Genomic DNA, 17,219 nt, shown 5'->3' with positions numbered 1-17,219 from the left:
AACTACTGCCAGAATTTTACATCAAATGCATTACATGATATATTTATGATGCCACAATTTTTCATTGTAAATTGCATTTTGTATTTGTTTAACAGAAGGGTAATCTAGTTGCAGAAATAAGATAGGAATTAAAAATTCATCCGGAATTCTCTACAGAGGCCTGAATCATTTTAACCTCCCAGATCTGGTGCCACTGATCCTCCCCTCTTATTATCAGAATAAAAGCACAGGATTGGCCGTTGCATCTATCCAATACAGTTCTTCTTTGATAACTGGTGAATTAGATTTCATTCTAGAACCCACATTTGCTGTTGAATCAGGTAAACAGAAGTAAGCCAAGAAATTCAACCCTGGTCAGGGGTGCTCTCCAGACTACCTGATCATTATAGTCTTCCTCTGAATTTCAACCCAACAATGGAATGAATTTTGGAAGCAAATATGATGTCCCGACATGACTATTTTGTGCTGCCAACTGCAGATAAATTTCTATGAGCCTAACACATCAAGTGATACAGAGGGATGTACTTACTATTCAGCACTCTACAGACTGGGCATTTTATAAATAAACAGCAAATCCTGTGAAATCTCATCTTGTGAGGATGATGTAGGATTATCCACTCTGAAATCATCAACTAGAAATGAAATTTCGAGTATTGCAGGGATGGAGCTGACAATGGCTTCTACAGAAATAATTAGATTGAATGAAGTTAGTACATTGACTGATGGGGAACTTATGACGAGGAATTTTGAAACCAGAACACACAGAGAGTTAGGAATCAGAATAACTAATTTTTCATAAAGTTCATAAAATAATCCTCCGTGATCATGCAATCAGTATGTAAGGTGGTTACTTGGACATTCATATTCGAATACCTCGGCACGAGTTATTTGTAAAATGTTTAAAATGCTCTAGAATCATTGATGAAACCATGAAGAAAAACCTTCTATTCAAAGTGATAGAAATGTTTATAAGATCCAGTAATATTCAACATAATTAGGCCCACAGAACCTAATATTCATTAGTCCTTTCAACCTACAATAATGCAATTTATTCCATTTGCAGTTGCTGATAAATGTTTAATTCTATTCAGTTTTAAGGGCTCGTTGATATTTCACAGGAAAAAAGTTGTAGGAACAAAAATATATACATAAAATACAAAACAAAGTCTTTTTTAAGAATGACTGTCATCCAAACATTAAGCTGCCCTTCCTTTTTAGCTGCAATCTGATGTGCTGTGCATTCCCCATATTTCTTACAGTGTTGTTTAGCACAACAAAATATTACACGTGTTTTGTGTCTTATTTCTTCGCTGGTACTTCTGGAAACAAATCCAGTTCCATGCAGGTTGTGTAAATAGCAACAGTTGACTTAGTTATCCATCCAATGAGCTGCCACCGTTGGAACATTTAGACCTTAATCTAGTGTTAATACTTTGAATTACTGAGGTTACATTCAGCAGTCTATACTCTTTACAAACATGTATGTCAATTGCCCAGATGATGACTGAAAATAAAAATGATATAAACAGACATAATCCACATGCAAAAAAAATATTCTTGTAATTACCTAATGTTATGGCCAAATACAATTAAAAAGCACTTTCACACAATTCTTTCTGCAAATTACAAACATTCCATTTACCTGATAAAGTCATGAACCTCAACAATTGTTTCACCAAATGAGTTTCTATTACTGACTGATTATTGCAGTGTGCTGCAAATACTAAAAAAAAGTTAAGAAACGCTAGAATAATACTGTTGCACAGCAGAACTGTTCATGGCCCTCAGGCAGATTTGAAAAAGTTCAGCAAAATTTTACATTGCAATTTACTGAAGTCTAAAACCAAATTTGTGAGTTATTAAAAAAAATTGTCCAGTCGTCTGTAATTAGCACCTAAATAATCAAACACGGGTCCACACAATGTCTTGGCTTTAACTGATTGTTACTCAAGTAAATGCATTACATTTTACACTGAATGTGACACTAAACCACAGCACTTTCTTGAAACTAAATGCTTGACCAAAAAAAAGGTACTTTTGCTTTCTACGGTAAGAAATTATATTGTTCATCCTGGAGCATAAGCTAAAATCTGCTTTTGCAAACGAAGCCTTTCCTTTCAGTATGTCTAGTTCAATTGTTCTGTCCCAATACTTGAAGAGGAAATGTCGATTTATAGAAGAAAATATATTGCAGATATTATTCAAAACATCAATCCATTTTGCCCAGAAATCCTCCAGTTTGTTTCACTGGGCACATTCAGTACCACAGTTTCAATCCAAGCCATCAGAAAATGTTCCACCCTTTGGAAGTTTTTGTCAATGCTGAGAGCTGTAACTGGGGATGGTTTCTGCACGTGGAATCCTCACTCGATAAGACTCATCTAAAAAAGAAAAAAGAAAATACATATTCAAAAAAAGTTTTGCATTTTAAATAGAAACATCTAAAATGTTTTTTCTTCTTATTTTAACAAAATAGCATCCAGCCAATAATCCACTCACACCCAATTAACCTACCAGTACTTCAACTTAATTTCAGTTTAATGTGATTTTCAAAAAAAACCTCTTTACATCAAATTTCTTTGACAGGTTAAAAGTATGAATATTTAGGATTTTGTTCAACATCAGTCTCAATTTGTTTATTGGTGGCTATTAACAGAATAACTTTGATAAAATGGTAAGCATTCACATCTCTATAGACTTTTTAAAAACTTCTACGTGTATCTTGGAGAGCAGGCTGGCTGGTTGCATCACTGTCTGATACGGAGGTTCTCAGGATAAGAAAAAAACTTCAGAGGGTTGTTGTCTCGGCCTGCGATATCACGGGCGCCAGACTTCACTCCGTCGAGGATACCTACAAGAGGCAGTATCTTAAAAAAGGAGCCTCTATCCTCAAGTATTCCCACCACCCAGGCCATGCCCTCTTCATTCTGCTACCAGAGTAACAAGGACGGCTTTTTCCCCGCTGCCATCAGATTTCTGAATGATCAATGAACCAAAGACACTCCCCGACTTTGACTTTATGTGCCCTATTTTTATTCATTGTTGCAAGGTGGTTTATATGAGCATTTGCCCTGTGATGCTACCGCAAAATACCTAAATTTGTGACTTGATCATGACAATAAATTTTGCTTCTGATTTTGATCTTTATTATTTTGTATAAAAGCAGAAAATTGCACCAAAATTATCAAATTAATTTTCAGGAATTAACAAAAATTTTAATGTAATATTATAACTTTAGATGCTCATCATGTCTCTGTTTGAAACACAGAAACAACACTTGAAAAGATGAAAACAAAATCTTGCTGGATTAAAATATAAATGAGGGCCAGGCCACAATCTTAGCAAAAGGCATGTTTCAAATTAATTTCTCCAGAGAAACTCAAATATACATTGGAACTGTGCTAACAATTGCTGAAATACTCAACAGGTCAATTCACAACAAGGGAGGGAAAGACAATTAATGTTTCAGATCAATAACCACATTTGGTATTTCAAATTTATTTATTATCAGAATACATGACATCACATACAACCCTAAGATTCCTTTATCCTACAGGTGCTGCAGAATCACCACTATTTAGAGTGCAAAAAATAAACTGTACATGGCATAAAACATGCAAGCAAAGAACCGTAAACAGATAACAAATGTAAACAAACTGACTGTCCAATGCAGAGTGAACAAAAAGAAAATCAATAAAGTGAACAAATAAGAGTCCTTAAATGAGTCTCTGACTGAGTTTGTCATTGAGGAGTCTGATGGTGGAGGGATAGCAGCTGTTCCTGAACTTGGTGGTGCAAGTCTTGTGGCGGTTATACCTCTTTCCCGATGGCAGCAACGAGAACAGAGCATGTGCTGGGTGGTGTGGGTCTTTAATGATTGCTGCTGTTCTCTGCCGGCACTGTTCCCTGTGGATGTAGTCAACAGTGGGGAGGGTTTTGCCGGTGGTATCCTGGGGTGTGTCCGCTAACTTCTGGCTTTACGCTCAGGAGTATTGGAGTTTCCATACCAGACCGTGATGCAGCCGGTCAGCACACTTTCCACCACAATTTGCCAGGATTTCTGGTGTCTGCCAACTCCTGAGGAAGTAGAGGCACTGATGTGCTTTCTTCATGATTCCATTGGTTTGTGCTTTCTTCATGATTCCATTGGTGCATTGAAATATTTCTGAAATAGTAACTCTGCTTTTCTCTCCACAGATGCTATCACACAGATTTCAGTATTTCCTGTATTTTCCCATTTTTTGTTTCAGTTTTCCAGTATCTGCTTTTATTTTACTTTAACGTCCATAATGAACATAAACACAATGAATCAGAGATTTAAACTTCTCACTATTACTTTAAAATGTTTACCTCTGCCATGATGACATCAATCATCCTGACTTGCACATGCCAATTGAGACCTACAATGCAAAGCTATGATACTTGATGCACCAATTTATTTATTATTTTTCAAAATAGTATATTTTTGAAAATGTAATTTATAGCAATTTTGGTATAAACCATAATATTGCCTCAAAACAATGAATTTTGTGGCGTTTGTTCATGCCAATAAGTTTTGATTCCAATTTCCTGTTCTTGAAATTCCAGCAAAGTGTCAGGTTGTCAGTTTGAAATGTTGGATGAACTATGAAGATTTAACAGTGATTACTGCATGTAATCACATTCCTGGATTTGCATATGTAACTCCATATCTCCCTTGTGTGTAAACAGGTTGATTCTCAGGGCCCCAGTGCTGTACACTTTCTAGCACTATCTCTGCTCAGGGATCTTCTGCAATGGGAAAACATTGGACATGCGTGTGTTTACCAAGAGGAGACAAAGCTGAAGGTAGAATTAACTTGTCTGGATTTACCCATGTCTGGAAGGCAATTCATGTTGGTTTCACTTGACTGGCACCCAGTAACAGAACAAAAAGGGCAGTTAGAATAGATTTTAAGATGCAAATGTTAATTATAACTTGGTGAGCTATTTGTATTCTTTTTCACCAAACTTTGAGAAAAACTTTTGTTTCTTCAAGCAAGACACAAACATTGAAGACACTACACTATTTGTACCTTTAGAAACAGAAAATGGAGGTCAGGCAGTATCTGAGGAATGCAAAACAGATTCAATATTTCAAGACAAAGACCCTTATTAAGATATGAAAAAAGAGAAAAATAAATTCTTTCTACAATATATGCTTCAATTTTTCTAATCCTTTGGTGATACCATTACACATACTCCTGAATCCCAATGTGAAGTGTTTATTCCCAGTTTGAAAAAGTCTTCAACTTTAAATGATAATTCAATTTCTCTTTCTGACATGCAGTGTGTTTCCAGCATTTTTTTTAAATTTTATGAGAGAAATGAAGTTAGTTCTCAGTGACTGTGATGGATTGGTGGGTAAGTGGGGGGGGGGGGGGGGGGAGGAAATGCTTCTGATTTTGGGATATCTTTAATTGCACCTGTAATGATTTAGCAATACAAAGGGTTAGACACATTATCAGAGGAAATACAAAAGGAACTTGCCCAATGTCACAGCAGATCAAAATAATGGAAATTTATAGTTTTCTAGATAATTTTAATATTGATAATTCAGGAAAGAAAAATCAATAGTCAAGTAATATCGAATTCCAGGCAATAAAGATGTATTAGCTCCATTACAGTTACAGAAACGTGACAGTATTTCCGAGTAAGTACAGGTGTGTAACCTTTTATCCAGGATTCTGAAACCCAACAACCTCCAAAAGCTAGCACCTTTTTGGTAGATGACATCTGCTCATTAAAGATGGAGTTTAGTGCCCAACGTTCCCCAACGTGACTCTCGCACAACTCTCATGTATCCCGTTGCCTTCTGCATCGATAATTTGCGGTATCATCGCCTAATAAGTGGCCATTCATGGCGTGTGTCATCGCTAATTAGTGCAATTATCACCTTATAAGAGCAACTCCCTGTCAGGCTCCATAGCTGGTTATAAGAGCTCCTCCCTGTCGAGCCCCATCACCACTCGCTGTCCCAGTCAACACTACAAGTCAGTAGTCTCTGTGAAGACTATGAACATGGCAAAGGGAACATGAGTGGCAGTGAGATGCAGAAAAGGAAGCGTAGTTCATTGTCGATTGCTCAGAAGGTGGAGTTATTGTGGAAGCTTGATAGTTTGCAATGTCTGAGCTGCAATGTGCATGTTTGAGATGTCTACGATGTCTGAGCCAGTTTTATTTTGAAGTTTAAAATTTAAAAAAAAAATAGTAATATTATGGTCTTTTATGGTCTTTATTTATCTACATGCATTTAACATCCTAGGCCCCCTGTTTTGTGCAATTTTGCTTAAAGGGACTTCCATTTTAAAATGATTCTGATATCCGGAAGATTCCGATGGCGGGTGTCTGGTCCTGACAATCCCAGATAAAAGGTTATGCACCTGTATTGTTTGCAATCCTGTGATGTCACTGTTTTTCTGAACAAAATGTGGAATATTTTAACTTCTGTCTTATTGATTAAGGCTTCAATTATATTGCTCTGTAGTGGCTCACCACTAGGCAGGCGAACCGGCCCCGCTTGTAAGACATGCGGCGGGGCAGCCGGTCAAAATGGTGCCATCGGGGGTTTTCCCTTCCTTCCAGCATGGGGATCAGAAGCCCATGCTGGGGGACCACGTGACACCCGAGTGACGTCGGCACCCCCCAGAGCGGTTCTCAGCCAGGTCCGGACTGGGAGTATAAGTGCAGCCCAGCAGCCAGCAATAAACCAGTCTGTTCACTGAGCTCAACCCATCTGGTTGTGTGTGTGTTATTGCAGGAGCAGAGTAGCTGCCGCTACAATTGGTGACCCCGACTGGTTCAAACATCTTTGAATCCAACATGAGCGAGCCTGGGATCAGCGCTATAGCCGTGAAACTGTCTGAATTCTGGGTTCAGGAGCTGGAGACATGGTTCGGCCACATGGAGACTCAGTTTCACCTCTGCCAGATTTTGTCAAACATGACCAAATTCTACCATGTGGTCGCTGCCCTGGACCAGGCCACCGCCAGACGCGTGCTGCACCTCGTTCAGCACCCACCTGCCAAAGACAAATACGAGACCATCAAGCAAGTGCTTACCAAAGCCCTTGGACTATCCAGACACCAGCGTGCTGCTCAGATGCTACACCTTGATGCCCTGGGGGAAAAGGTCCCCGATGGAGCTGATGGACGAGATGCTCATGCTCATGGGTGAGCACACCAACTGCCCACTCTTCGAGTGCATTTTCTTCAACCATATGCCTGGCGACATCTGGCCGCTGCTGGTCCAGGAGAGCTTCACCGACCTGAGGAAGGTCACCAAGAAGGCCCAGGAGTTATGGCTTGCACGATTCCCGGAGAGCTCAGCGGTCCAGCAGGTCATGAGGCACGGGCACAACCATGCCAAGCCCACCCCTAGCGCTGCAGTAGAGCATCTGGCCCCTGCAGGGGCCCCCAAAAGCATAACCAAGGCCACAGCATCTACTCCAGGCCTCTGCTTCTACCACCAGCGCAAGGCTCGGAAGTGTTGTCAGCCCTGCTCATTCCTGGGAAATGACCAGACCGGCCGCTGTTAATGGCTGCAGCGGCTGGCCAATGACACAGCCTCCTCTACCTGCGTGACTCAGTTAGCGGCCGGCGGTTTCTCATTGACACTGGAGCCTAGATCAGAATCATCCCGGCCATGGCTGTCGAGTCCAGGAACTGACCTTGTGGACCTCCCCTCCATACAGCCAACATAACAGACCACTTCCAGATCAGCCACCAAAATTTTGCATGGAGGATCACGGTCTCATCTCTCCCGACTGCCATCCTGGGTGAAGACTTCCTCTTCGCACATGTGCTTCTGGTAGACATCGAGGTAGTTGCCTGGTGGACACCCGTACCTTCCAGGCCATTTGCCTCAATGCCTCCCGCTCAGAGCAACTGCAGATAGCAACGATCTGCACACCCAGAGACGAGTTCCAGCAAATCCTGGATAAGTTCCCAACACTCTAGCCACAGTTCTCCGCTGCCTTGTCATTCCACAGGGTGTTCCACCATATCCCCACCCAGGTCCAACGGTTCATGCCAAGGCACGCCGGCTCCTGCCTGACAAGCTTCAGGTGGCGAAGGAGGAGTTTCCGCACCTGTTGGAACTAGGGATCATTCGGCGATCTGACAACCCGTGGGCCTTGTCGCTCCACCTGGTCCCAAAAGCCTCCGGCAGCTAGCATCCCTGCTAGCTCAGTGAGGCAACAGTTCCTGACCATTACCCCATCCCTCACATTCAAGACTTTACGGCCAACCTGCACGGTGCAAGGGTTTTCTCCAAGGTTGACCTGGTGCGCGGATATCACCAGATCCCGGTGCACCATGAGGACATACCCAAGATGGCCATCATCACCCCCTTTAGCTTGTTCAAATTCCTGCGCATGCCATTCGGGATCAAGAACACCGCTCAGACCTTCCAGCGCCTCATGGATTCTGTGGGCAGGGACTTGGATTTCGTCTTTATTTATTTGGGTGACATCCTCATCGCCACCAAGGACCAGGCGCAATATAAGGCCCACCTACATGCCCTGTTCTCCTGGCTGACCGATTTCGGCCTTACCATCAACCCGGCCAAGTGCCAGTTTGGGACAGTTCCTGGGCCATACCATCATGGCCGAAGGAGCCATGCCCGCTGCTGCGAAGGTTGCCTCTATCAGGGAGTTCCCACACCCAGACAGCCACAAGGGGCTCCAGGAGTTCATGCGTATGGTCAACTTTTACAACCGCTTCATCCCGGGAGTCACGCGCATCATGCAGCTGCTATTTGCCCTCATCACAGCCAAGCACAAAATGTTCGCTTGGAACCTAGAAACTTGCACCACATTCGAGGCCACCAAGGATGCTGTCGTGAAGGCCACCATGTTCGCCCACCCGGACACCGACTGCATATGGCACTCTCTGTTGATGCCTCTGCCATAGCCGTCAATGCCATCCTGGAGCAGCAGGTGAATGGACATTGGAAGATGCTGACATTCTTCAGCCATCTGCTCCGCCCGCCGGAAGGCAAGTATTGTACCTTCAATGAGTTACTGGGCATGTACCTGGCGGTGCGGAATTTCCGCTATATTTTGGAGGGGAGGACTTTTACAATCTTCACCAACCACAAACCCCTCACCCAGGTGCTCACGATGGCAAAGGATCCCTGGTTGGCCCACCAGCAGCGTCACCTCTCCTTCATGTCAGAGTTTAACACCGACATTCGGCACAAGGCAGGGAAGGACAATGTGGTTGCCAATGCACTCTCACGACCAGCCATCTGCACGCTGAAGCCCGGCCTCAACTTCGACCAGTTCGCCTGGGACCAGAAGTCAGATGAGGAGACAAGGGCCTTCAAAGCCGCCATCATGGGCCAGCAGTTCTGAGACCTCCCGATTCCAAGTGGTGAAGGCACCATCCTGTACGATATCTCCATGGGCACCCCTCGACCAGTGGTTCCCCAGCAGTGGCGCAGGCAGGTCTTCCATCACATCCATGACCTTTCACATCTGTCCATCAGGTCCACGGTCTGGATGGTAGCAGAACGGTTCATATGGCATGGGCTGTAGAAGCAGATCACGGGCTGGGCCAGAACATGCAGACATTGCCAGATGTCCAAGGTGCACAGACACACCAGGGCGCCCATACAGGAGTTCAAACACATCTGGGAACAGTTCAGCCATATTCATGTGGACATCGTCGGGCCCTTACCCATTTCCCAGGGCAACTGTTACCTGTTTATGATGGTGGACTGCACCACTCGCTGGCCTGAGGTGATCCTGATGCCAAACGCCTCCACCAACTCCTGCTCCTGAGCACTGTTGCATGGTTGGGTTGCCCAGTTCGGCGTCCCGGGTCACCTCACCAGCGATCGGGGCTCCCAGTTCACTTCTGCGCTTTGGGCACAGCTCGCCAACAGGTTGGTGATCCAGCTACACTGCACCACGGCCTACCACCTGCAGGCCAATGGACTGGTCAAACGTCTTCACCGCCACCTTAAGTCGGCATTCATGGCCTACCTCACCGGTCCCGACTGGGCGGACTAACTTCCTTGGGTGCTCCTGGGCAACCGCTCCACTCCCAAGAAAGATCTGCAGGTGTCATCAGCTGAGTTGGTCTACGGTGTGCCACTGGGACTACCTGGTGAGTTCGTCAACGCACCTCACAATCCCCAGCGGCCATCGCATGAAATACTTCCTCACCTCAGGGCATGCTTGGACTCGTTCGAACCCCCACCGCTGCCCAGGCATGGGACCTGCCTATCTCACGTTCCTGGCGAACTGCTTTCCGCGGAGTACGTTTTCGTTCGGCAGGGCCCGACCATGGCATCTCTGCAGCAACCGTACGAGGGGCCGTACAGGGTTGTACAGCATTCCAGCTCTACGTTCACATAGGGGGAAGGCGGGAGCTGTTTACTGTGGACAGGCTGAATCCAGCGCACCTCGATCCCACCGAGCCCGTGGTCCTAACCCAGCCCAAGAAGCGAGGCCACCTGGTGAAAAATGACATCAGCACCAGTTGTGGGGGGGCTGTGTGGCAGCTCACCACTAGGCAGGCGAACCGGCCCCGCTTGTAAGCCACACGGTGGGCAGCTGGTGAAAATGGCGCCGATGTTGGGGGTTTTCCCTTCCTTCCAGCACGGGGCTCAGAAGCCCGCGCTGGGGGAACCACGTTGCACCCGGGTGACGTCAGTGCCCTAAGTGCAGTCTGCTCACTGAGCTCAACCCGTCTGGTTGTGCGTGTTCTTTCAGGAGTAGGTGGAGCTGCCGCTACAGCTCTGTAAAATATAATTATACTTACTAACAACGAAAGAATGTTCATACTTTCTCAGAATACCGATGTTGTGTGAATTCTACTTGATCAGAATTGATGATATGTAATGGTGCTGTTCTCCAACCGTGGAAGGCTAAAGCTTCATGTTTTAATCTGCTGTCAAGGGGTCAGAGGCAACTTTGTGAGTTTTGTTCATAATACATGAAGGTGATCACAAAAAGTATTCTCCGATTTTTGAGGATTCTCAATTTCATCAATAAGAAAATATTTATTTCCAAATTGTAAAGCAATGGTATTATTCATTAAAACCTTTATTATACAGTATAATAAATCAAATAACAGACTTGAGTAAATTTTGCGTAAGCTCTCCATAACCTTCTGATCTGATATGCAATAGATCTTGATTCAATTTTCAGTAGCGGACATTTTATTTCACTGTGAATACAAATAAATGTCCCTATTACAACATGTTCTGTTCTTTTGTAAGAACTGTGCAAACACAAAAATGTACTGCACTAGATTGTCAATACAACTTCAAATGATCTGTTATTTTTGTTCAACCAACTCCCAACATCACCCTTGCCCCTGAAATTATCTTCATCACTTTGCAATTTTTCCTTTTGTACTACTCGTCCATTAACCTGAAATATCTGCTCCCCCCCCCCCCCATTTAATTAAGTTACAGTTTAAACTATACAAGCTTTTGTCCAGGAGAAATCAATATGCACTTAATAGTGCAGCTAGTTCTCCAACCTTCAATCTTCCACTCCATGGCCACAAGATGTCCCCATCAGTCAGAATGCATATGAAAAGCAACTTTAGCTGTACAAAGAGAGTTGCCATCTCATACAGCAGTGACTCAAATCCTTTGGTTCGCCAAGTCTAAGTCGGTGATCAAACTCACCTGATCCTACACCATTCTCATTTTGTCACTTCCTATTCCAATCAAATCCCCTCCACACCCCCCCCCCCCAGATGCTACCAAATTGCTTCTATGTTGGGATGTAGGAGAAAATTGGAGCACCCAGGGATGCCGTCGGGGGTACCTGCAGACTCTAATATAGACAAGGTTGAAGCCAGGTTGCTGAAGCTCAGAGGCAGCAGTACTGTTTGCTGCACCACAGGGACATTTCCAATTCAACAGCTACGTCAGGCAGAGAAGCAAGCGAATGTGCTGCTCTCTCTCAGATAGTAATCCAATGTTGGTTGCGTAGGGTTTTGATATATTTAGCATAGTTCATGTTCCTCACCAGTGTCTAGCATGGATAGTGTTTTTTTATAATATTTTATTTATTAAAACATGATACATATATTAAAAATATACAATTAATAGATAAAACTTAAAAAAACATACATGGCATATTTATACAAACTAACCCCCTACAAACCCCCAGCCCCCTCCCACAAAAAAGAAAGGAAAAAAGGAAAAGAAAAGAGAAGATTAAACATAATAACAAAATTCATCAGTTAATTACCATGGATTAGAGAAACACCACCACTGTGCAGCTAGGGGTTCAAAAACTCAAACCTATGTAATCTGAATAAGGGCTCCAAGTTTTACAATAGAAAAAAATAATTATCACGTAGATGATATGTCATTTCTTCAACGGAATACAAGACCTCAATTCCGTATACCATCTCTGTATACACAAATCAGTCTCACTGTTCCAAGTAATTGCAAAACATTTTCTCGCTACAGCTAATGCTAATCTAAAAAAAAAACACGCAATTTGAAATCTATTTAATCTTAATTCTAAACTCAACCTCTTAATGTTACCCACCATAAACACTAAAGGATCTGATGAAAATTTCACTTTCAAAATAACTTAGAAAAATTTCTGAAGTTCATTCCAAAAAGGTGTAACTGTTTCACATAACCAAACAGAATGTTAAAAAGGACGTACTTCCTTCTGACATCTAAAACATAAATCTGCAGAAATTAAATTATATCTCCTTAATTTTTCCAGAGTTAAATATAATTGATGAATACAATTATAATGAACTAACCGATACCTGACATTTATAATTATAATCATACTATCCTTACATAAATTCATCCAATAATCTTGATGAATAAGTATTCCTAAATCTTTCTCTCATTTCAACCTAGATTTATGCAAATCCAACTTAGACATTTTATTCTGTAATAAAGAATACATCTCAGATATAAGTTCCTTCTTACCACCCTCTGTAAGTAAAATTTTAAATTTAGATCGCCTAGGTAACCATAAAGTATGTTCAAAATTATCCAATCATAAAACTTTAATTGATAATAAGAAAAGAGTATTTGAAGATATATAATATTTCTCTTTCATTCTTTGAAAAGAAATAAAATAACCTGCTTCATAACAATCTTGTACAAATTTAATACCCTTTTGATCCCATAACTTCAAAAGTTGATTTTTAAGTGTAAAAGGAAAAAGCTTATTTTGATACAAAAGAGTTTTGCCTGAAATCTTCCCTTGAGTACCTATAACTTCATTATTTTATACCACAGTTACATTAAATGTTTCAAAACAGGTAAATTATAATTACTCAATAACTTAGAATTCAATCTATAAATAAATGGAACCCCTCCTCTTCTCAACAATTTTAGATAATTCAATATTTGCCAATATCAATGAGTTTTCCAAATTAAATATTCTATTAATAAATTTCAACTGTGCCACATCATAATAATTTTGAAAATTTGGAAATTTTTAAACCCCCTAATTTATATTTCCGTTAATTTTTGTAAAGATACCCTTGCCATTTTATCCTTCCATAAAAATGTTCTCACCATGTTTTTCAAATCCTTAAAAATTTTTGAGGGAATCTTACAAGGAATAGATTGAAATAGATACTGAATCCTAGGAAAAATATACATTTTAATACAATTAACTCTTCCTATTAATGTAATCGGTAAATCTTTCCATCGATTCAAGTCATTTTTAATTTTAGGAAGTAACGGTAAATAACTTAATTCATATAAATGACTATAATTATTACTATCTACCTTAACTCCTAAACACTTAATTTGATCGGACCATTTAAATTTGACAATATGTTTACAAGGAAAATAATCCATTGCCGCTAATCTCCATGGCATAATCTCTTTTTCCCCCCAATTAATTTTATAGCCTGATATTTCGGCATACTGTTTCAGTCTGTCATGTAACCACTTCAAAGAATTCTGAAGTTCTGTTAAGTATATCAAAACATTATCCGCAAACAAATTAATTTTTAATTCATTAGATTTCACTTTAATACCTTTAATATTACCATCTTGCCTAATTATCTGAGCCAACGGTTCAATAACTATTAAAAAAAGAGCTGGCAACAAAGGGCAACCTTGTCTAGTTGATCTGTTCAATGTAGAATTTAAAGATAACTGTCCATCTAGCAATATTGGTTTCCAACCAATAAATATTGGACCAAATTTAAATTTTTCCAAAACTTTAAATAAAAAATCTCCACTTAACTCTATCAAAGGCCTTCTCAGCATCCAATGAAATAAACATTAGTAGGTTGGATTCCTCCCGAGAAATATTATTCAAAGAAATCAATTTCACAATGGTATCTGCTGAATAACAATTTTTAATAAATACCAGCATGATCCAAATGAATTAAAACTGGTAAATATTTTGCCAATCTGTTAGCTAGAACCTTTGTTACATAGCACGGTTACTGTTGATAAAAAAATAGATGACAATTAAAACAAAATGTCTCTAGTATAAAGGATGTGGAATGTGACCATAATACATATTGAGAATATTTACTTCGATAAAAGTATACATTAATGAATTAGAATGTGACTTCAAAATTAAGTGTGCACATCTTGAATTTGGGATTGGCATCAACGTTATTTTCCAAACTGTCCATAATGCAGCTATCTGTTGAAAACCACAAATACCTGCACTACTGGAGGTAAAATATTGCAGTTTTCTTAGAAATATATCTCAGTGTGTGGCAATAAACACATTAACTAGTGTTGTGACACTGTTGTAAGTGGCTCATTTCATTAAAAATCTGAGCCAAAACCAGCAATGGGGACTTCTACGTTATTGCCCTTCACTCCAGCATGCACTCAGGGATTCTTCCCAGAGCCAGCCTGTGGCACACTTATTGTACACAATCAGCCTCGCAGCGCTCAAGCTGGGAGATCTGCTCACCAAGTGCTTGCCGCTTCAAAGGAGTAAGAGAGATCAGATGCAAAGCAGAGCTTAGTTCAGAATGAAACAATCCCTGAAATTGTTTTTGAGCTTTTGTGTATCTTTAAGTGTTCTGGCTTTAAAAGATTTGGAGTCATTGTCACAGAGAGATGAATCAGCCTTTCAATCAATGGAGTTTATATCATCTGTCAACCACCCATTTATACTAATCTGATGTTGAATCTTATGTTTTATTCTGCCCACATTTTCACCAATTCCCTCCAGATTCTGCCAATCACAAATATAAGAGACAGTTTATAATGGCCAGATGACACACCAACTTGCACATCTTCAGAATGTGAGAGGAAACCAGAGCACCTGATGGAGAGATCAGTGAAAGAATCTGCAAATGCCACACAGCCAGCACTGGAGGTCAGGATTGACAAGATGGCGCAAAGGAAAGACGTGTATTCCACCTTCTCCCAGCTGGAACATTAAACGCCCGACTTTAAGTTGTTTAAAATTAGTTAAAAATAATATTTCTAATTTTTTTAACAAAAGTATATTACTATGGCAACTAATGTAAAAAAATCTAAAGCTCAACTTCAAAAGAAATTGCCATTTGAAAGTACGGAAAAATTGAGACCTATCTTTACAGTGGAAACCTCGGAGTCGATTTTGGCGATTTCTAAGGCCCAGAGGACCCCAGCACGAGAAGCCTTGCGTCCGGATGACACAGTTGATAGAGAGACCTGCAGCCCCGCGATCTTGCCAGGCAGCCTGGGGACGTGCGGAGTAGTGTCGGAAGACGCTCCAACGCACCCCGTGGCTTTGCCCGGCCTGTGTGGAGGTCATGTGTCCGGGAGCTCCTTGATAAGGTGTGGGCTGCAGGGGACCTGCAGCTGCACTGCCAAGGCATCCACACCGATAGAAGAGGAATTACTTACCTTTGCAGAGTACGTCCAGCAGGGGGAGCCAGCAACCTATGAAGGTAAACCTCAAAAAGTAGAATCGGAATCTGGAATGGATTCAGTATTTACAGTTCTGGAAGGGATTGCCTATCAGATGGGTAATATGTCAAAACAAATATCAGATCAAATGGATCAAGGATTTATGGAGGTGAAAATGAAGATGCATACTTTATGTGAAGAAATGTCAAATATGAAGCGAGATATGAATGTAGTCAAAAGTGATATTAATAGATGTAGAAAATCTGTTGATACTGTACAAGAAAATTTTAAGAAAATTAAGACAGCTTTTTCTTAGTGTCGAAGTCAAGTGGAGCGTAATAGAGAAAAAATAGAAAAAGTGAAAGGATCTTTCGTAGATTGGGGAATTCAAAAAAGAGACTTAATGAAGAAGATTGATTCTTTGGAAAATCAGAGTCAGGGAAATAATGTGAAGATAGTTGGTCTTCCAGAAGATATTGAAGGCTCTGATTCTATAAAATTCTTTAAACACTGGATCCCAGAAGTTTTGGGTAAAGAGTTCTTTCCTGAAGGTTTGGAGTTAGATAGGGCTCATAGAGCTCTGAGAAGAAAACCGCTTCCAGGATAACTGCTGAGAGCAGTTTTGATTCGTTGTTTAAAATACCAGGATAGAGAAATTATTTTACGTATGGCAGTACAAAAAGCACGACAAAATCAATCCCTATTAATGGTTCAAAATAATAGAATGCTTTTTTATGCTGATTCGAGTCAGGAAGTTATTCGTAGATGGCGAGAATTTAATACAGCTAAACATGTTCTGTGGCGAAAAGGTTATAAGTTTGCTTTATGTTACCCTGCAATTTTGAAGGTTTTTTATGGAAACGTTCAATCTCAATTTTTTGAAAATGATCATGATGCCTTAGTCTTTGCGAACTCCCTGCCGGAATTGAGAAGAAATTATGTTTTTTGCCTTTGTCTCCTAAAAGGAGATTAAATGGAAATGGAAATGGCAGTGGAATGGAAAGAATGGGAAGAATGGAAAAAATGGAAAGAAAGAAGAAATACAGAATTCTCTTGATATCGAAGATCCGGAGAAATCATTGGGTTTGGAGTTACTGGGTTGAAGATATGGACTATATTTGAATGTGTTTATCTATATAATAAATATGTATCCGGCTGGGAGGGGGGGGGGGGGTGGATGACACTGAAAACTTTGTAAGTCATCTGCCTCCAGTGGGTTTCCCACACCCAGTTTTTTAGGGTAATACTGCCTTTGGGTGTTTTTTTTTTGCGTGTGTGTTGTTTTTTTTATTTTCGTTTTCAACTTTTTTAAGAGGGTTTTTTCTCTCTTTTTTTTATTTTTGAAGGATTACAAAGGGGAGCATTATTTTATAGAGTTT

At 40.9% G+C, this 17,219-nt stretch overlaps 1 protein-coding gene across 1 annotated transcript in view; it reads right to left on the bottom strand.

Annotated features, from left to right (window-relative positions):
* Nucleotides 1-1,090: 1,090 nt before the first annotated feature.
* Nucleotides 1,091-17,219, bottom strand: part of LOC138737290 (docking protein 5-like) — a 180,698-nt gene continuing 164,569 nt past the window's right edge. The window contains exon 8 of the mRNA XM_069888042.1: nucleotides 1,091-2,381. Within this exon, the coding sequence (XP_069744143.1) occupies nucleotides 2,317-2,381 (65 nt within the window). The 3' untranslated portion in view covers nucleotides 1,091-2,316. The remainder of the gene's footprint in view (nucleotides 2,382-17,219) is intronic.

The sequence above is a fragment of the Narcine bancroftii genome, chromosome 6, assembly GCF_036971445.1.
Source record: "Narcine bancroftii isolate sNarBan1 chromosome 6, sNarBan1.hap1, whole genome shotgun sequence".
Lineage (NCBI taxonomy): Eukaryota > Metazoa > Chordata > Chondrichthyes > Torpediniformes > Narcinidae > Narcine > Narcine bancroftii.
Note: the sequence above shows the minus strand (reverse complement) of the source record. Positions and strands in the feature narration are given on the sequence as shown.